Source organism: Schistocerca americana, chromosome 7 (assembly GCF_021461395.2).
Source record: "Schistocerca americana isolate TAMUIC-IGC-003095 chromosome 7, iqSchAmer2.1, whole genome shotgun sequence".
In the NCBI taxonomy this organism is placed as follows: Eukaryota; Metazoa; Arthropoda; class Insecta; order Orthoptera; family Acrididae; genus Schistocerca; species Schistocerca americana.
The window spans coordinates 146,934,221-146,957,075 of NC_060125.1; the positions used below are offsets into that span (position 1 = coordinate 146,934,221).

General features: G+C 40.2%; 1 protein-coding gene across 1 annotated transcript; it reads left to right on the plus strand.

Annotated features, from left to right (window-relative positions):
- Positions 1-380: 380 nt before the first annotated feature.
- On the plus strand, positions 381-14,357 carry LOC124622327 (toll-like receptor 8). The gene is made up of 3 exons (XM_047148004.1): positions 381-442; positions 2,752-3,098; positions 10,089-14,357. Exons 1-3 carry the CDS (start codon positions 434-436, stop codon positions 10,627-10,629), a joined length of 897 nt encoding a protein of 298 aa, XP_047003960.1. The 5' UTR covers positions 381-433; the 3' UTR covers positions 10,630-14,357.
- The last annotated feature ends 8,498 nt before the right edge of the window (positions 14,358-22,855 follow it).

Sequence of the window (22,855 nt, forward strand, 5' to 3'; positions counted from 1 at the left end):
AAACCAAAGATGTCTCATACTTAACCAAAGAAACAGTCTTGTGGAGGCTGTAATTCCAAATCAAAGAAACCAGCCCGAAGAATGGTTGTTCACAATTGCAAGGCCGGAGTAAGAAGAGGATGGAGGTACGTCAAAAAAAAAATTGTACTGTACTATTGTAGACGGTTCTTTACCTACTATTTCGATATAGCGCACTATTCCGATACGTCGTGTGATGCCAGTGCATTGTGAACCGGCCATGTGTAACTACCAGTTCCTTTCATTTGTTGTTCCCTAGAATTTATCTGTTACGAGAGAGCGGCTTTCGGTGATCTTCGACTCAATTCGTAACCAGTCGTACAACTGATAATGTTATCTAAGGCGGAACGACCAGAGAAGCAGTTAGTGCAGCTCTGTCGACTCCTCTAAAGGGTGGTGCTGCTAATTATCAGCAATGTTCATAGTAAGTACTTTTTTGACCTTCATCAGTAACACATTTTGTTGATCCTTCAGATCCACGTCAGTTTAAGACTTATTAAGTTTGTCAGAAACAAGTTGCCTAATAGGTTATTCGCAGGCAGCTTCATATGATCAAATAGTCGTTAGTTTTCACATTTCTCTTTCATTGTTTAACGCATAACTGAGAAAAATGAACCTCTGTCTGTTAACTGCCACAACGTCCTTCCGAATGCAGAATATTTGAACCAGCCTTCGGAGACTTCCTCTTGAAAAAATATCGAATCACCTTAGTTCGATGCATTGGATAAGCTGACAGTATAGAATGTCTTAGACACAAATCGTTATCAAATAATAAAAATTCTGCCTTTTCACCTTGTTTTGGCAACTGAACTGCTACTGTCGGCCGAAGCCTTCAAAGCTGTTGTTGTTCTGAGTCAGCCATCCCGTGAGTGAAATAACAACTTTTCAGGTCTGTAATCTCGTTGCTGACTGTTAAGTATTACCTGCGAGCTGTGGCACACTGTGTTACACGTGAAAGGCTAAGGTCTTTTGCAAAGTCTGGATGAGCTCATATAGAACTTGAGCTTTATTACTTGCTGCTGTTTCACCGCTGTCAGTTCTCTTATGATAAATCGATTTTTGTTTTAGTTTACAGCATACTTCAGCTTACTTTAAGGGCCGATAATGTCGCTATGAACAAGATGTTATGTTTCAGAATTGTTCGCAATTCACTTAACTGATAAGGGTCAAACAAAGGCCTCATTGTGGTACAAGTTGAGTTTATGCTTCAAATTAAAGCCAGTTTCCAAATTTCCCTTGATTTCCTTTACTGCTTGCTCAAAGTACAGTAGAGAAACATTGGAATAGTCTCCCATCATCCCTTACTCTCTTCTCAATCACTGATTCCCATCCATATCCTTCTACTCTTATAACGACCGTCTGGTTACTGTACAAGCTGTAAATAGCCTATTTCTCTATGTATTTTACCTCCACTACCTTCAGAATTACAAAATGGTATTCCAGTCAACACTCTCCAAACTTTTCTCTAATTCTACAAATGCTCTAAATATAAACTTAAGCTATCCCCTAAGCTAAGTTGTAGGGTTGAGTACTGCATGTTCCTCCTTTTCCTACAAAATTATAAATAATCTTCCCAAGGTCAGTCTCTTCTAGATTTTCTATCCTTCTACAAATAATTCGTGTTAGTATTTTCCAATAATTACTTGTTAAATTCATGGCAATATTCACACCTTTCATCAAGTGAGTGCACTGGATTTGGAATTATTACGTCTTGCATGAAATCTGAGGGTACATTGTCTCTCTCATATATGTTATCCCCTGGTGGAACAGTTACTTCATCGCTGGTTCTTACAAGGACGTCAGTAATTATGAGGGTATGTCGTCTTCTGCAGGGCCTTGCTTCAAATTAGATGTTTCAGTTGCCTGTCAAATGCTTCTCGTAGTATCACAGCTCCTAACATCTTCATCTACTACCTTTTCCTTATCAGCAATGATGCCTTCAAATTCATTTTTCTCGTACATAGCTTTGATACATTCCTTCCATCTTTCACTTCACTATTCTTTGCTCAGGAGTAGTTTGTCATTTCAGCTTTTCATTTGCAAACAGATGCTTCTCTTTTCTCCAAAAGTCCCTTATACAGACCGTTTCTGTCTTTTATCTTAGGTGTCTATGCTTCTAAATCCTTGCATTTCTCGTTTATTCGTCTCTGATTTTCATTATGCACTTCCCGTGAATTTGATTTTTCAGACTTCTTCATTCACTTTTCCGTGCTTCAGGTGCTGCTTTCATATATTTTATGTTTTCGTCAATTAATCTTAATGTCTCGTGCGTTATCTAGAGATTTCCATAAGGCTTTGTGTTTTTATCTATTTGATCTGTTATTGCTTTCACATTTCATTCCTCAAGGGTATCCATTCTGCTATGTTCCTCACTCCCTGGTTCTTTCAACTTAACCAGGTCTCATCATCTTAATTTCCTAAAGCGCAATTTCTTCAGTTTTAACTGGCAGTTTATCCTAAAAAATAACCAGGTCCCATCATCTTAATTTCCTAGCTTGTGCGCAATTTCTTCAGTTTTAACCTGCGGCTTATCCAAAAATATTGTTTAGAACCTATAGATACACATGCGATTTCTTACATATGTAATATTTTAGACCACAACACGGATACAAAATTAGAAATTTTTATGAGTGTTTAATCATTTAGTGTATATTCCACTATTGTTGACGAATTTATAGATCCTGCAGCACACCAGAATCAAACTATTTCTCTAACGAGCACAATCGTTCACAGGACAACGGGAAATTGACCCTACTGCTGGTCTTAGTGTTACTGAGTGCTTCGGGCTGCACAACAACGAATTCGTTGTGCGAGCCGTATCCTTCACTGGAATTTAAGGATGAGGGAATGCAGTGCTCTGGTATGAGGGTGACGCAGGTGCCGAGGTTGCTGAAGAACAGCCTGCAGATGTTGCTCCTGACGGGTACAGCCATCTCGTCTCTGGACAACTCCACCTTCCGTGGCCTTGAGTTTCCGCAGCTGACGACGCTGTATGTAGCTCAGGGTAATCTATCCAGCGTCGCAGCCCACGCCTTCTGCACCCTGCCGGTGCTGACAAAGCTCTACTTGTCCAGCAACCGGTGAGTATTACCATCTGCAAACACTTTCTTTAATGTGGCATTTGAATGATCATTATGGATCCACACAAAATATTCTTTCAGTGTGGCCATACCACTGACTCTCAGACGGTATTTTTTATGGAAATACTATAAGTTTTTATCTACGATAAATAATGTGCCCAAATGCAAGTAGGACTCATGCACCGAGGGTTCCATATATATATATTTCACATATTTTGATACTCGAAAATGCTCTAATCCAAATCTATAGGTCACCTCCCGTTGATGTAGAAACATGAAATTTGGCAAGAAGCAAGGTTTCACAGTACAAGCAAAGTAGAAAAATCTGGAGACTGTTAAAATGTAATTATGTTGCTTCACAGCAAACATAAACATAGCTAAAGCCTTGCAGACAAACAAAATTACGCGAAGCGAAATGTAGTGTGAGGAGGGCTATGCGAGAGGCGTTCAATGAACTCGAAAAAAAAGTTCTATGTACTGACTTGTTAGAAAATCCTAAGCAATTTTGGTCTTATGTCAATGCGGTAGGTGGATCAAAACAAAATGTCCAGACACTTTGTGACCGAAATGGTACTGAAACAGAGGATGACAGACTAAAGGCCGAAATATTAAATGTCTTTTTCCAAAGCTGTTTCACAGAGGAAGACTGCACTGTAGTTCCTTCTCTAGATTGTCGCACAGATGACAAATGGCAGATATCGAAATAGATGAGAGAGGGATAGAAAAACAATTAAAATCGCTCAAAAGAGGAAAGGCCGCTGGACCTGACGGGATACCAGTCCGATTTTACACAGAGTACGCGAAGGAACTTGCCCCCCTTCTTCAGCGGTGTACCGTAGGTCTCTAGAAGAGCGTAGCGTTCCAAAAGATTGGAAAAGGGCATAGGTAAACCCCGTTTTCAAGATGGGACGTCGATCAGTTGTAGAATTTTGGAACACGTATTAAGTTCGAGTATAATGATTTTTCTAGAGACTAGAAATCTACTCTGTAGGAATCAGCATGTGTTTCGAAAAAGATGATAGTGTGAAACCCAGCTTGCGCTAATCGTCCACGAGACTCAGAGGGCCACAGACACGGGTTACCAGGTAGATGCCGTGTTTCTTGACTTCCGCAAGGCGTTTGATACAGTTCCCCACATGGACTATCAGACCAATTGTGTGATTGGATTGAAGAGTTCCTAGATAACAGAACGCAGCATGTCATTCTCAGTGCAGAGAAGTCTCCCGATGTAAGAGTGATTTCAGGTGTGCCGCAGGGGAGTGTCGTAGGACCGTTGCTCTTACCAATATATATAAGTGACCTTGCGGATAACATCGGAAGTTCACTGAGGCTTTTTGCGGATGATGCTGTAGTATATCGAGAGGTTGTAACAATGGCAAATTGTACTGAAATGCAGGAGGATCTGCAACGAATTGACGCATTGTGCAGGGAATGGCAATTGAATCTCAATGTAGACAAGTGTATTGTGCTGCGAATACAAAGAAAGAAATATCCTTTATCATTTAGCTATAATATAGCAGGTCAGCAACTGGAAGCAGTTAATTCCATAAATTATCTGGGAGTAGGCATTAGGAGTGATCTAAAATACACTATTGGCCTTTAAAATTGCTACACCAAGAAGAAATGGAGATGATAAACTTGTATTCATTGGACAAATATATTATAATAGAACTGACATGTGATTACATTTTCACGCAGTTTGGCTGCATAGATTCTGAGAGATCAGTACCCAGAACAACTACCTCTGGCCGTAATAACGGCCTTGATGGGCCTGGACATTGAGTCAAATAGAGCTTGGATGGCGTGAACAGGTACAGCTGCCCATGCAGCTTCAACACAATACCACAGTTCATCAAGAGTAGTGACTGCGTATTGTGACGAGCCAGTTGCTCGGCCACCATTGACCAGACGTTTTCAGTTGGTGAGAGATCTGGAGAATGTGCTGGCCAGGGCAACAATCGAACATTTTCTTCTTCCAGAAACGCCCGTACAGGACCTGCAACATGTGGTCGTGCATTATCCTGCTGAAATGAAGGGTTTCGCAGGGATCGAATGAAGGGTAGAGCCACGGGTCGAAACTTATCTGAAATGTAACGTTCACTGTTCCAAGTGCCGTCAATGCGAACAAGAGGTGACCGAGACGTGTAACCAATGGCACCCCATACCATCACGCCGGGTGATACGCCAGTATAGCGATGACGAATGTGCGTTCACCGCGATGTCGCCAAACACGGACGCAACCATCATGATGCTGTAAACAGAACCTGGATTCACCCGAAAAATGACGTTTTGCCATTCGTGCACCCAGGTTCGTCGTCGAGTACACCATCGCAGGCGCTCCTGTCTGTGATGCAGCGTCAAGGGTAACTGCAGCCATGGTCTCCGAACTAATAGTCCACGCTGCTGCAAACGTCGTCGAACTATTCGTGCAGATGGTTGTTGTCTTGCAAACGTACCCATCTGTTGACACATGGATCGAGACGTGGCTGCACGATCCGTTACAGCCATGCGGATAATCTGCCTGTCATCTCGACTGCTAGTGGTACGAGGCCGTTGGGATCCAGCACGGCGTTCCGTATTACCCTCCTGAACCCACCCATTCCATATTCTCCTAACAGTCATTGGATCTCGACCTAAGCGAGCAGCAATGTCGCGATATGATAAAGGGCAATCGCGATAGACTACAATCCGACCTTATCGAAGTCGGAAACGTGATGGTACACATTTCTTCTCCTTACACGAGGTATCACAACAACGTTTCACTAGGCAACGTCTGTAAAATGCTGTTTGTGTATGAGAAATCGGTTGGAAACTTCCTCATGTCAGCACGTTCTAGGTGTCACCACCGGCGCCAACCTTGGGTGAATGCTCTGAAAAGCTAATCATTTGTATATCACAGCATCTTCTTCCTGTCGGTTAAATTTCGCGTCTGTAGCACGTCATCTTCGTGGTGTAGCAATTTTAATGGCCAGTAGTGTAGAATGACCATATAAAATTAGTCGTCGGCAAGGCAGATGCCAGACCTAGATTCGTTGGAAGAATCCTAAGAAAATGCATTCCGAAGAAGAAGGAAGTAGGTTACAGTATACTTGTTCGCCCACTGCTTGAATACTGCTCACCGGTGTGGGATCTGTACCAGATAGGGTTGATGGAAGAGATAGAGAAGATCCAACGGAGAGCAGCGCTCTTCGTTACGAGATCATTTAGTAATCGCGAAAGCGTTACGGAGATGATAGATAGACGCCAGTGGAAGAGTCTGAAAGAGAGACGCTCAGACGGGATTTTATTGAAGTTTCGAAAACATACCTTCACCGAGGAGTCAAGCAGTATATTGCTCCCTCCTACGTATATCTCGTGAAGAGGCCATGAGGATAAAATCAGAGAGATTAGAGCCCACACAGAGGCATACCGACAATCTTTCTTTCCACGAACAGTACGAGACTGGAATAGAAGGGAAAACCGATAGAGGTACTCGAGGTACCCTCCGCCACTCACCGTCAGACGGCTTGCGGAATATAGATATATATGTATATCTAGATTGGAAAATACATTGCATTCATCATCCGTCAGAAGCATAACAAACGAACATGTTATGTTTGCAAGCAATTATGTTCGTCTGTTATGCTTCCGACGAATGATGAATGCAATGTATGTTCCAATGCCGAAAAGATATTTTTTATTTGATACAATTATATTTGAATGATCTCCAGATTTTTGTACTTTGCTTGTGCTGCCAAACCTTGCTTCTTACCAAATTTCATGTTTCTACATCAACGGGAGATAACCTGGAGGTTTTGATTAGTGAGTCTGTGTGTAGCAAAATTTGTCACATAAACGGCCAAATCTTTTGATTGCATTGACTTAGAAGCTTAAACATTTTTACACAGCCAAGTGACTGTGCACCTTAGTAAATGACATTCATTTGTATTTGCCAATCCTGCTTGTCGACGAGAAAAAGCGGTCTTAACAAACGGACATACAAACAGATATACAGCCAGAAGTGACAAAAAAAATATTTCTTCGTATTATATAACTACATATCAACAATTTCCCGATTCTTCCTTTACCTGTACTGTGAAACCTTGCTTGCTGGTAAGATTCATGTTTATAGGTCAACGAGAAATACCCTATGTTTCGATATGTGGGTTTGTGAGTTTCAAAATTGTGATATAAATGGCCGAATCTTTTGATTAAATTGGCTTGGGAGCTTAAATATTTTATACCGCCAAGGGATCGAAGACTTTAGTATGTGACACAAATTTGAACGTGATACGCCAATCTGTTCCAGGAAAGAGTGATCTTAACAGACGCACAGACAAACTTATAGATAAAAATTATGAAAGAAATATTCTTTTCATGTGATATAATTACAGATTAATAATTTTTGGAGTTTTTTTCCTTTACGTGTAGTGAGAAATTGTGTGTCTTGGCAAAATGCATGATTCCCTATGTCAATGTGAAGTACCCTACAGAGTTTGATGAGTGAGTTTTCTAGTATCGATGTATGTGACACAAATGCACGAATCATTTTACTGAATTGCCTTAGAAACTTAAATATCGTACACCGCCTAGGGACAATAATCGTATTATATGACATAAATTTGAACATGATTCGCCAAACTGCTTGCAGACAAAGGGGTCCTAACAGACGGACAGACAAACAAGCAGACTGATGAAAAAAGGCAAAATAATATTTTTTCTTGCTCCATAAATACAGGTGAACGATTTTCGAATTTTTTCCTTTACTTATACTGTGAATTCTTGCTTATTCTTAAATTTCACGATACTAGGCCAACGGGAAGTATCCTAGAGGTTTTGATGGGAATCAGAATATGTGACCTTAGGACTTTAGGACCTAGAAGCTTATATTTCTTGCACCGCCAAGGCCCTATAGATCTTAGTATGTGACACGAATTTCACCTTGATAAATCTAGCTGTTCCTTAAAAAAAGAGTCTTAGCAGACGTACGAAAAGGAAGAGAGGCAGATAAAAAAGGGCAAAACAATGTTTCATGAGATGTAAATGTATAGTTTTCGAATTTTTTCTTTGGATATACTGTGAATTTCATGATCTAGATCAATGAAAAATACCCTATGAGTTTTGATGAATGTCAAAATGACGTCTGTGAGATAAATTTCTACTTGATACGTTTACACGTTCCTGAGAAAAAGGGGATATTAAAAGTCGGACGGATAGACAGACAACAAAGGAATCCTATAAAAATTTTACTTTTAGCTGTTGAACCCCGAATCTTACAAAGCACGAAGTTTAAGTACCACATTTTTGTTCACAAGATATACATTTCGAAACCTGTTTTTTTTAATCAAACCTCAAAAAGCACAACGTTAAAGTACTGAAACTTTTCTTCAATTAGTAAATGTAATGAAATTGAGGCTAGAGAGTGAGGCGAGAAAGTAAACTTGCTGCACCATCTAAATACTATACATTATGTGTTACAAATAATAACACACATTAACACTGTAATACGAGTAATAGGATTTTACAATTTCTAGTTCTGCAATATTTGTTTCATAGACTTCTAGCTAAAAGAACCAATATCTCCAAAATTATTTGTCATACGTGAATGCACTTAGAATCTTGTAAAGTTACAGCTGATTTAGAAACGAAGAAACTAATTCATTCACATCATTTCGACCATTGCTGAGTTGAAGTAGAAATCTTCTGAAAACTCTACTGATATTGTTTTTAGGCTACCTCTTCTAAGCTCTCTGTAGTTAGTGAGTTGTTCACAATTCTATACTCTCCTCTATCACTTTACTGATAATTTATTAGAAAAAAGTGGTTGCACCGAAAAAGACTTTGAACAGTTGTTATAAAAAGTTTATTGCTTTGAAAAATAGTTTTTAGAGGATAATACTTCACAATTTAAGTCATATTATTGTTTTGTTTAAAATGAGATCAACATCTCTGCACACTCCAGTCAGCCCTCCTCAGTATGTTACTCATTGATGAGAGGTAATATCTACAAATTTATCTGTCTACCTGTACAGGATGACTGCCCCTATATATGGGTTTTATCCATCGCACATCACCTTCCAAAACAAAGCACAAATTTTCATATTCTCTAACTCACTACACACAAACCCTTGGTCCTACAGAAATAAAATGAATGGGAACTTTTTGTAATAAATTTAGTGTAGTTAAATTTGGTAGACGAATAGATTTTTGCTAGAGGTCATAGTTTTCTAATTAGTCAAGAAAAATTTACAAGAGAGTCCTTCAAATGCGTTTTTCTTGAATAACTCGAAAACCATGGCGTCCAGAGGAGACATATCCCAGTACAAAATTTAACTACATTAAATCTCCTTCAAAACCGTCATCTTCTTTTTTTTCCGTAGAAATAATTGTTTACACAGTGCCCAGCCATTCCGTAGCTTTCATGCATCACATGAGACATGTACGAGGGTGGTTCTTTATACAGAGACCTGACTCTCTATCTTCTCCATTGAGAGTTTGTGTTCTGCGTCTAAAAGATCAAGAAGTCGACAGTACATTCATACTAGCCACCTCTTCTTTAAGATGATGAGCAAAGTGCAGATTGGGAGGCAAAGGGCGAATTTAGTGTTAAAGTGCCAAGAGTGGAATGAGGTCAATGAAAGATGTCGTGAAGAAAGGCGGAGAGTTGTGTATGATATTTTCTAAGACGTGTGATAATTTTATTAAATATCGAAAGGGACAGTGAAATCGACAAACGGCAGGAAGGGGTACAAGCGCAGCAAGTTATACTGTCTAAAATACACTCAGTGTAACACATACTCAGAGAACAGGAAGAGATGAGTTCAGTACTAATACACAAAGCGCTGTTGATCCACTACCTGCATCTCCCATTTGAATCAGTTTAGTTAATCTTCAGCAGCTACATTGGTATGCAGTATTGAACTATACCGGCATTGTTTTACTCGAATATCCGGTGATTTGATAAGCAGCACCGCAGCGGTCAACTAAATTTTCGCACATTTCTTGTTTCAGGTTGGATAAGCTAGACGACTTGAGTTTCACCTGTAACAAATTTTTAAAAACCGTAAACTTGGAGGATAACCCCAGCCTCCGTCACCTGCCACGACTGGTCAGCTCTTCCGTGGAACGTCTGTACCTGGACAACTGCAACCTTGCCACCATGGACATTACTACCGTGGAGGGGATGACAGCCCTGAAGGTTCTCTCTCTGGCGGGTAATCGAGATCTCCACTGCCAGTCCATAAAGACGCAGTTCAAGCAGGCTCGGCCAGAACTGCTGGTCATCTGCGAATATTCTGCTGGAGATCTCCCTTCTTCCACATTACCTGGTGAAGAGGAATGGACTTCCGAAAAACCTTGCACTGAGTCATATATACCAGCAATAGCGTCTACTGACCCTCACATTGTAGTTACTGTAATTTTTACAACTTTTATTATAGTTAGTGTAATTATTATAGTCGTAATTATTATTAAAATTTTTATGAGTAATCGTAATAATCATATAAATCAAAATACAAATAACCATAAATTATCATTAAAAATAAATATTTAATACGTATTATAAATTATTATTAATAGTTATTATAATAAGTATTTTAATTCGTTACAGTAGTTTAAGGTGCCGCGAAATTATAGCTTTAAAATTTGAAATTATTACCATTGAAAGAATTTCAGTTGTGCATAGTGTGTACATACTTCATTCTAAACTCACCATCCTGTAATCATTATCAACAGCTACTAAAAGCTAAAGAATGGAAATCTTGCCAAAAAATATTATCGTTTGTTACCATTTTTTACAGCTGTCAATAAATTCACCGGTGCAAGCAGTTTTTGACAGGAACGCAATTCGTAATATTGGTTAGCCCTGTCGAACTGTGACCAACAGAGAAACTTTTTGATATGTATCAGCACTGAAAACGGCAACATACAGCAATTTTTCCATCACAGAATATAAAATAGGTAAATGATTATCGGCAGTTTCCTTTCCATTACCGCTATGAAGTTGTTGCAATAGAAAATCGTTGTCCCGCTGCGACTGTAAACTGCTGTCAGAAACCGGTATTTTTAAATAAATATTAATTTTTGACAACAGTTTAAAGCTGAGTGGAATCACAGTTCTTAAATTTAACCAGCCAGGGAAGAGGCCAGTCTCATGCCCAACGTAAGGTAGGAGTGAATAGTGGTCAATTAGTAATAGTCGAATTTATATTGTACTGTATGGTTGTGAGTGGCAGAATTTAATCGGTTCTAGGTAAGTTTTCCGAAGAAAGTTCATTCACTCGTTTCACTCGTTCATTAACTTTCTTAGGAAAACTTACCCAGAACCAACCAAGTTCTTCTAATCTTCCAAATTGTTTCACCTATAGCTCACCTTTGTTACGATAAAAACTTGACTTTTTTCTGAAAAAGCGAAAGTAAGCAAAAAGCTTAATATATTCTGAAAAATGTGAAAATAAGGATATCCTCTAGGACTTATTTATCTAAAATTCTCCTCTTTATTTCTTGTTTAACAGCCATGAGATTTTTATGAACTCTCAATTGTTCATATTTATTGAGGTAAGACCTGGTCACAATTTCACGTTAAATATAAACATTTAGCATTAAACGTAATCAACCAGAAGATGTTGGTTCTTACTTGGGACAGTACAAAATTTCTAATTCTGGTCGAAGACTACTAGATGAAATATGAACGAATCCTTCTTTCTTTGAGATTATTGCTTTCTTCATTTCAATAAATTTGTTTTTATTGGAACCTTTAATAACATATATAAATGACTTGCCATTATGTTCACTCAGTAACCATACATATATAAACTTATTTTTATCTTTATCACATAACCGTAAATTGTATAAACTCCATTGTGGGAAAATGTATCCATTGTTGTTTAAAATAATTTTTTATTTGTTCTTCGCTTTCTATCATTTTTTGTTCCTTCTGCAGAATATTCTTGTGTTCTCCCTTTAAAGACTATATATCACCCAAATATTCCAGTTTTCTTTCTTGTGTGCTTACGTTTTCTCATTCTTGTTCTCGTTTCCTAGTAGAATCTAAATATATCATATTAGTTTTTTTTTAATTTCTTTAATTGTATATGGATAAAGTTTGCTGTGGACATTCATTCTTCTTCTACACACAAATGGGATAATATTATTTGTTTTTATTAATGCAAATTATTCGATATTTATTTCTTTGGATATTGCCGAATATGAGCTATTAGATTTAGAGCAATATCTATCTCCAGATTTTATAAAGCATGTTCCTTTCACAGAAATTACATTCTCTGTCTCTTCGAAAATTTCTATACAGTTAATGGCAAAAATCACATAAAATGAATTTAATCAATTTTTCGCTTTCTTCTTTATTACCTTTTCCCATTTTTAATTGTATTGATGTCAATTTTTTCGCATTTTTGCTACTGCAACAGACATATTGCAGTAGACAACAAGTATTTGGTAACGAATGTGTTAATTTTTACCATATTTTGGACAATGAAACAGAATAAAAAGGACCATTCTCAAAATATTTGCTGTTATTTGCTATTAATTCTAAACAGCCTGTTAACGGATCGAATTCTTGTTCTTTTTGGGGAATCTGGGTTAATATAATTGTAAATTCTTCCTTCCTGTCTTGTAATTCTATTTTCTTTAGCTAATTTAGAAGCATATGTTTTCTTTAATCTACTGACGACAATTTAAAAATCTATGATGTGATTGCCTAGATGTTTCTTAGCTCCTGGACGTCCGCTGTTCATGGTCTAGTGGCTTGCGTTGCTACCTCTGGATCACCAGGTCCCAGGTTACATTCCTGTCTGGGTTGGGGATTTTCTCTGCCTGGGGGCAGGGTGTTTGTGTTGTCCTCATCATACCATCATCATTCGTGAAAGTGACTCGATTGGACTGTGCACAGACTGGGAATGTGCAAGGGCGCTGATAACCATACAGTTGAGTTGCCCACAAATCAAACATCATCATAACTGCTGGACTTGTTAACTACCAGATGAATTTGTTTCAGATTTTCACTCTGTAGTTACGATTTACCCATGTTAAGCAGTCTTTTCCTACAGAATTATTGTTGTTGTTTTACATGAATATGAAAATGAAAATTACTTGTTTAATTTTTGCAGATTTTTGTTAAAAATTAGAGCAAAATCTTGTGTTACGTCTAAATGTAATTAAAACAGTGTTCTTTATGAAGTTCTTTTAATACTGCAACAGTCTTGGCATCTGATAATTCTTTCTTGTAAGGAATAATAGCTGGGTTAATATATTTATTTCTTATAATATCCATATCTGCATTAATAACTTGTTTAGCCTCTTTAGATGTTTTTATATTCGAATCTCAGGCAAGAGGTAACTTAGCTTTAACAGCATGTCTAACACAACAAAATTTAGAAAGTGCTCCTGTCAAGCAAGTGTTAAATGATCTGCATACCTCTCTCTTAACTAAAAATTTTTTTCACCTACATCTTTCGGACAGTGTATTAAAGCTGTAATTTTAGCTATCATAAAATTATCTCAGAATGATTATTTAACTGGTAAAAATTCTATTTTTTCCTGTTTTGTATAATCAATATCCTCAGTGTTTGTAATAAGATTATTATTATTATTTATGTCATCTGTAAGTAACCATAAGCCAAGTCTCTCGCTAGTTGGTTTTGTTTTATTTCCCAGAAGCTCTTTTATCAAATATTTTTTATTTGTAGCACACATTTTATTTTCTGCATCCACTTATAGCGCTAAAAGACATTTGAATTGTGTAAAAGCAACTACAATTAGAGATTCAAAATTATTATTAAAAAATACAAAATTAAATTTTTTCAAATAGTAGCTGAAACTGCGTTAGCTGAAAGTGAAGTAGAGTATTATTTTACCTGTTTGGTTTACTTGTCTTAGTTTTTATTCTTACACTTTTCTTCTTCTAGTTTTCCAATACATTGTTCTTTTCCTTCGATTGTTAATTTAATTTCAAATTCGATTGGAAGTTGTTCATTTTTTTGTTCTTTTTCTTCTGTAGCCATTTGCTATTTATATTCAGTGTGTTTCCTTACTGAAGTCAAAACTTCATCACAAGCCCAATCTTGAAATTTTTCAGCTTGCTTCATTTTTGATTTCATAATTAGAGATTAGAGACCTGGTTCGTTAATAAATGCAGTATGTAGTTGCATGTTTGAAATGTGTAACAGATGGTTACGTCTCATCCCATCAAATAAAATACAATAATGTTAAGGAAAATAATTTCTTTACATCCAAAATAAACTGATGAAAATGACTTAATTTGAATCAACTCCGTCTCTTGAATACCAACTATGTATACAAACTGACGACCTGTTTTCCCTGTCAAACTTTACATGAGTATGTCGACTGAAGGACTGTGCCATAAATCTGACGGAGTTGTAAGTGCGTCATAAATGTGGATAGAGTTAGCCATTTGACAATACGTTTTCTATCCTCGCCTGTGCACTCAATAACGACCGGGGAAAAATGAAGCACTTCAGTTAACCCTGAAGCTAATCTTCGTCCTGAGCCGTGTGCACAGGATCAGAGGCCGGAAACTCTAAACGAGTGGAAGCTGTTTGATGGGGAACGTTTTGCACTTGGTGACAAAAATGTAAATTAATACGTCAAATAGCTCTTTCATGTAACTAGCTACCATGGCGCTCGACGTACGCACTTACTTCTCGATAGTGAATTTGAAATTATTTTAGCAGCCAGATATTTGCGATTAATTAGTAATTGAGATTTTCAATATTTTCATTCGCCTTATTTCTTTAAAGTCGAATTTTTTTCCTTATATTCACTGTTTTCAGAAAATATTAAGTTAATTTTCTTTCATTCGCTAGATAAAAGGTGAGTAAGAGGCGAAAAACAAGAAAGAGTAAGTTTTCCTAAGAAAGTGAGCGAACGAATGAAACGACTTAGTGAGTTTTATTGTGAAAACTGAGCCAGAAACAGTTAAATTCTTCTATTGTTGTGAACTACAATTCTATATTTATAGCTATCATTTAGCAGGCACATAAGGCTACGTAATCTCGTATTTTCTGGACAGCAGTTAATTTATGGGTAACAAGAGTAAATCAGTCGAAGTATGTACGAACTTTCAGAGACTACTGAACATTTTCCTGAACATCTGACTAGCCAACAGACACCTTGCAAAACGCCCTTCACTCCTTCGCTACAAACAGACAGAAGGGATACATATCCCTGCTAAAAGTACAATGTCAGTATAGAAATGGATATTAGCTATCATGATCTCATTATAGAACTATGATTAAGATAGTTAATAAGTCAGTCAAGGAGGCCTGAAGAGTGTTTATGCTAGAGAGAGCTGATAAGCAATTATGAATATCACACTTTAGACAGTGAATTGACATCACTTAGTTCCAGTGAGATGGATGTAGAGGAATTACGGGCAAATTTTAAGCAGATTTTAAATCGTGGTCCGGATAGTTATGTGCCTAGTAAGTGGATAAAGGATGGAAGAAACCAGTCATGGTTTATTAAGGAAATCCGGTGGATGGAGAGGAAGCAGAGGCTGTTACACTCTCGGTTCAACAGGAAACGCATAAATGACGACAAGCGAAGATTCGTGCGTCTATGAAAATATGTGTGCGCGAAGCATACAACAACTACTAACGTCACAGATTTGCAAAAGGTCTGGCAGAGAATCCGAGAAAATTCTGGTAGTACGCAAATTCACTAAAAGGATTTAAGGCTTCCTTTCAGTCCCTTGTTGACCCGTCTGGTTTGGCAGTTGACAATAGCAAAACAAAAGCTGAAGTTTTAAATGTCACGTTGACGAAATTGCAGAATCGTACAAACTTACCGTCTTTTGACTATAGGACAGACTCCCGCATGGACCACGTAGTAATAAGCACACTTGACGTAGAGAAACAACTGAAAGATTTGAAAGCAAATAAATCACCAGGTACGCATGGAACTCCAGTTCGATTTTACAAAGAGCACTCTATAGTCTACGGCATTGGCCCCTTACATACAGTGTTTAGCATTTATCGTGAATCTCGCTCCCAGTGGAAAAAGACTAGAAAAAGGCGCAGGTGAATCCGGTATATAAGAAAAGTAAAAGAACCGATCCGCAAAATACAGACCAATATCCCTAACTTCAATTTGCTGCACAATACTTTAACACATTCTTAGTTCGAATGTAATAAACTTTCTTGAGACTGAGAAGCTTATGTGCACGAAACAGCGTTGTTTTAAAAAGCATCGCTTGCGCGAAATTCCGCTTGCCCTTTTCTAACAAACTATGGATGAAGGACAAAAGGTAGATTCCATATATCCGTATTTCCGGAAAGCATTTGACGCGGTGGCCCATTGCAGGCTGTTAACGAAGGTACGATCATATGGAATATGTTCGCAGATATGTGAATGGCTCGAACACTTCCTTTATAATAGAACCCGATGTGTTTTCCTCGACGGCGAGTGTTCATCAGAAACAAGGGTAGTGTTGTAGGACCACTGTTGTTCTCTACATATATAAGTGACTTGGCTGACTGGATTCGCAGTAATCTGTGGTTATTTGCTGACGATGCCGTGGTATAGGTGAGGTGTCAAAGTTGAGTGACTGTAGGAAGATACAAGACGACTTAGACAAAATTTCCACTTCGTGTGAGGAATGGCAGCTAGCCACAGATGTGTAAAAATGTAAGTTAATGCGGATGAGCAGGAAGATCAAACATGTAATGTTCGGACACGGCATTACTAGTGTCCGGCTTGACACGGCCAAGTCGTTTAAATGCGTGGGCATAATGTTGCAAAGCGATATGGGGTGGAACGGGCATGTGAGAACTGTGATAGGGAAGGCGAATGGGGCTTCGGTATATTGGAAGAATTTTAGGTTCAAGTGGCTCTGAGCACTATGCGACTTAACTTCTGAGGTCATCAGTCGCCTAGAGCTTAGAACTAATTAAACCTAACTAACCTAAGGACATCACACACATCCATGCCCGAGGCAGGATTCGAACCTGCGACCGTAGCGGTCGCTCGGCTCCAGACTGTAGCGCCTAGAACCGCACGGCCACTCCGGTCGGCGAAGAATTTTAGGAAAGAGTGGTTCACCTATGAAGGACAGCGCATGTAGGACACTGGTGCGACCTATTCTTGAGTACTGCTGGAGTGTTTGGAATGCTTACCGGGTAGGACTGAAGAAAGACATCGAAGAAATTCAAGGCGGGCTGCCAGATTTCTAACCGGTAGGCTGGAACAATACGTAACTCAAACGGGAATCCCTGGAGGCAAGGCGACGTTCTTTCCGAGAAACGCTATTGAGAAAATTTAGAGAACCACATCAAATGAATTCGCAATTGCGAGTAAGGATTACCATCAGCTGTAGAATGGAATGACGACAATGAAAATTTCCCGCTTGTATCGAGCTGTCGACTTACCATTTGGCTATCCGTGCACAACACCCGGCCATTCCCAAACTTCTATATGTCGTCAGCCACGCGTCTACGAAATGTACTCGTACATCCATTATGTGTGTTCCTGTACGGGTCAGACGTTTTACTTGAAAGTCGCTTGCCCTATGTCGGCAGATTAATACGATATTGCAGTGTCTGTGTTATTCTGAAGCTCGTCTGGACTTGCGTGCATATCGAAAAGAATTGCATCGTAATTAGAATAACATAGGCACTAGCATATTGTATTTAGAGAACCGGCATTTGAAGCTGACTGCAGATCGATTCTATTGCCAGCAACATACATTGCGCATGAGGACCACGAAGATACAAGAAATTAGGGCTCATGCGGAGGCATACAGACAGCCTTTTTTCCGTCCCTGTATTTGCGAGTGGAACAAGAAAGGAAATGACAAGTAGTGGTACAGGGTAGCCTCCGCCAGGCACCGTACGGTAGCTTGCGGAGTGTCTATGTAGATGTAGATCTAGAAAAGAAAAGTGCAAAAGTTTCGAAACAGCCAGAAAACAAACGGAAAAAAGCTTAGTACCCTGGCTTTATGTTATGTTATGTTAACTGGGGTCCTAGAAACGACGGAGAGGCTCCGTCCCCGCCGCAGCCCCAGTGGTCCGCAACCCCACGACGACTACCGCAGTCCACTTCACCCCTCCGCCGCAGGGTTTTTATGCGGTTCGGCCCCCGGTGGACCCCCAGGGAACGTCTCACACCAGACGCGTGTAACCCCTATGTTTGCGTGGTAGAGTAATGGTGGTGTACGCGTACGTGGAGAACTTGTTTGTGCAACAATCGCCGACATTGTGTAGGTGAGGCGGAATAAGGGGAGCCAGCCCGCATTTGCCGAGGCAAATGGAAAACCACCTAAAAACCATCCACAGACTGGTCGGCTCACCGGACCTCGACACAAATTCGCCCGGCCGATTCGTGCCGGGGTCCGGCGCTCCTTCCCGCCTGGAAAGCCGTGCGTTAGAGCAACCCTGGCTTTGGAGGACTGGACAGTGGAGAGTGGCGAAGTACCAGAACAAAATAAGACTCACAGCTTCAAGATAGCAAGTCTAAACGTGTAAACAAAGTTTATAAAATGATACGAGCGCCTCGACACCTTTTTATCCACACGTGAGTATTCCTTACTCATTTCTACGATAGATCTGTTGTAAACAAATATTTTGTAGCAATTACCTGTCAGGGCATGACAGTTATGAATCATAACAAGCCGATTTATGGATACAATGCACTTGCAAAGCTACAGTTCGCACTTTGTTTTGGCTATTCTTTCAATACCTGGATGCACAACTACCCATACATATGTATACCTCGGCATCACGATCTAGAAACGCTTACTTTCCATGTTAGAGCTCATTTTATTACTTCTCTTCAAATCACATTAATCATGGAATGGAAACACACAGCAACAGAACGTACCAGCGTGACTTCAAACACTTTGTTACAGGAAATGTCAAAATGTCCTCCGTTAGCGAGGATACATGCATCCACCCTCCGTCGCATGGAATCCCTGATGCGCTGATGCAGCCCTGGAGAACGGCGTATTGTATCACAGCCGTCCACAATACGAACACGAAGAGTCTCTACATTTGGTACCGGGGTTGCGTAGACAAGAGCTTTCAAATGCCCCCATAAATGAAAGTCAAGAGGGTTGAGGTCAGGAGAGCGTGGAGGCCATGGAATTGGTCCGCCTCTACCAATCCATCGGCCACCGAATCTGTTGTTGAGAAGCGTACGAACACTTCGACTGAAATGTGCAGGAGCTCCATCGTGCATGAACCACGTATCGTACTTGTAAAGGCACATGTTCTAGCAGCACAGGTAGAGTCTCCCGTATGAAATCATGATAACGTGCTCCATTGAGCGTAGGTGGAAGAACATGGGGCCCAATCAAGACATCACCAACAATGCCTGCCCAAACGTTCACAGAAAATCTGTGTTGATGACGTGATTGCACAACTGCGTGCGGATTCTCGTCAGCCCACACATGTTGATTGTGAAAATTTACAATTTGATCACATTGGAATGAAGCCTCATCCGAAAAGAGAGCATTTGCAATGAAATGAGGATTGACACATTGTTGGATGAACCATTCGCAGAAGTGTACCCGTGGAGGCCAATCAGCTGCTGATAGTGCCTGCACACGCTGTACATGGTACGGAAACAACTGGTTCTCCCGTAGCACTCTCCATACAGTGACGTGGTCAACGTTACCTTATACAGCAGCAACTTCTCTGACGCAGACATTAGACTTATCGTCAACTGCACGAAGAATTGCCTCGTCCATTGCAGGTGTCCTCGTGGTTCTAGGTCTTCCCCAGTCGCGAGTCATAGGCTGGAACGTTCCGTACTCCCTAAGACGCCGATCAATTGCTTCGAACGTCTTCCTGTCGGGACACCTTCGTTCTGGAAATCTGTCTCGATACAAACATACCGCGCCACGGCTATTGCCCCGTGCTAATCCATACATCAAATGGGCATTTGCCGACTCCGCATTTGTAAGCATTGCACTGACTGCAAAACCACGTTCGTGATGAACACTAACGATGCTACGTACTGATGTGCTTGATGCTAGTACTGTAGAGCAATGAGTCGCATGTCAACACAAGCACCGAAGTCAACATTACCTTCCTTCAATTGGGCCAACTGGCGGTGAATCGAGGATGTACAGTACATACTGACGAAACTAACATGAGCTCTAACATGGAAATTAAGCACATGTCCACATAACATCTTTCCTTTATTTGTGTGGAGGAATGTTTCCTGCAAGTTTGGCCGTACCTTTTTGTAACCCCCTGTGTAGAAGAGTTGTCAAGTGAGTAATGTGCAACATGTAGCAGTATGTGAAGGTGGAAAGATAGCACAGGATTGCTGAAGATTGAGGACTGCATCAAAACAGTGGAAAGGTTGAAGATATGAAAAAGAAACGTATAAAACATTACAGCTTCATTTAGGAACGCCATTCCACAGTCACACATTCTCGAGACTCGTTTCATGGAAACTGGAAGTCCTCCGCGTTGGTAGCCTGGCCAGCCGGTATCGGCGTGGCACGCAGTGTCCAGGCAGGCGCCAGTGATCGTGCAAGCGACGTGCTGACAGCTGGCATTTAAGGTTAATCCACACTGGACCGGTGTTTTAGTCAGGTGGTTGTCGTGTCACGCTCCAGAACCCCTGCATCCACAGGATTACGGAATGCATCTCTAACTTTTCAGGAGGTTGTTTCATTTTGGAAAGAATACCCTAGGCCGTATGTGTGCCAGTTCTCTCCAATACCCTTTCTTCCAGAAGTAATAAAAATGGCTCTGAGCACTATGGGACTTAACATCTATGGTCATCAGTCCCCTAGAACTTAGAACTGCTTAAGCCTAACTAACCTAAGGACAGCACACAACACCCAGTCATCACGAGGCAGAGAAAATCCCCCGTACTATAAGCAGGAGAATGTCTGTGCGATTTTAAATATAAGCTACAGGTACTACCAGAAGTGAAGCTGTGACGGCGGGGGCCATGAATCATGCTGGGATAGCCCAGCGTTAATGAAAGTGGTTGCAGGTATATTCAGAGAACTAAAATGGAAATAGATGGAGAAAATGGACGCTCCTCTCGCTAAAATAGAAGCGTAAATTTACAAATCCAATATCAGAGTGAGTCTGTAACACAATCTCGCAGGCTCCGTCCTGTATCTTGAACAGGTGCCGAAACATTCTCGTAAAATATATTATACCATGTACCGAAGCTTTGTTTGATTTCTTTGTTTTTAAATCAGTTACGCTGAGAGTAATTAACAGTAGTATGAAGAAAACACGCACTATACAGTGGCTAAAGAGGTGCAGATGTAGCTGCAGATGGAGCATATGAGGCTCACGACAACAATGTGGTATGTTGGAACGTGACTGTAGTGAACGACATGAACATAAGGGGCTAAATAAAAATAAAAATAAAACCCTGAAGCTGCAATCACATAAGCAGGATACCATTGTGAAGCAACACAGTAACGTGGTAAAACGTATTTTAAGAAATCACTAGCAAAATTATAACATCTGGTTAAAAATTTAATAGCTCGGATGAACGGTGAGATTATGCTGTGTTTGTTCACAGCACGGCAGAGTAATACAAAATTGTTAAGGATTTCGTGGCCAATTGTTGACAAACTGCGTATTGGCTTCTGTCTCGGGTTCTTCGGCCGACGTTCATATAATGATTTTTCTGACATTTGGCCAACACGAGTGGCTGGCATCGTCAAAGCTTCACCCTCTATTGCTGGTGGTGAACTGGAGCCGAACTCGCGGGCGCAGACTTCGCCGAGTGTAACAGAGCCAAACACGCGGCGAAGTAAGGAACCAGAAAAAGAAATGTCGGGTACGGCCTTTCTGCCATACATTCCCAGAGTGACGGACAGAATCGGCTGTATATTGCGCAAACATGGCGTAAAGACGATTTTCAAACCGACAAGGAAGATCAAAGAGTGTCTTGGATCGGCGAAGGAGAAAAGAGACCCACTTGCAATGTCGGGAATATACCGTATACCATGCACATGCGGAAAAGTTTATGTCGGAATGACTGGACGATCCATAAACACCAGAATCAAAGAGCATAAGCGACATTGCAGGTTGGGGCAGGTGGAGAAGTCGGCCGTGGCAGAGCACGCAATGAATGAGACCGACCACGTAATAAAATTCGCCGACACGCAAGTTCTGGCTGTAGAGAAGCACTATCACACGCGCTTCTTCAGAGAAGCTGTAGAAATACAAAAACACGCGAACAGTTTGAACAAGAAAGAGGAAAGCTTTAAGGTAGACGGATCCTGGCTTCCCGTACTGCAACGAACGACCGTCACAGGTAGCAAGAGGAGAACCGCACCGGAAATGACCGCAGAGAAGCCCTCGGACGTTGGCGCGCCAGGTACATATAGTCTGCGCCCGCCAGCTCGGCTCCACTTCACCACAGGCAATGGAGGGTGAAGCTTTGACGATGCCAGCCACTCGTGCTGGCGAAACGTCAGAAAAATCATTATATGAACGTCGGCCGAAGAACCCGAGACAGAAGCCAATAGGCAGTTTGACGGCAGAGTAACTTGAATAGTAGTACAGAAACTGATTAAAGAATTTAGAAACAAGACAAGTGGATTAGGATTAGGAAGATGGTTTGGGATGTTGGAATGTGACTCTAGTGAACGACATGAACATAAGAGGCTACATAAAAAGAAAAAGAAAAAATCGGAAGCTGCAGTCACTGACGCAGGACATCACTGTAAAGCAATACAGTAACGTACTGAAACGTACCAAAGTAAGAGCAAGATATTTTCTTTTGGTCAAGATACATGGCTAGTACAAAGAAATAAATTC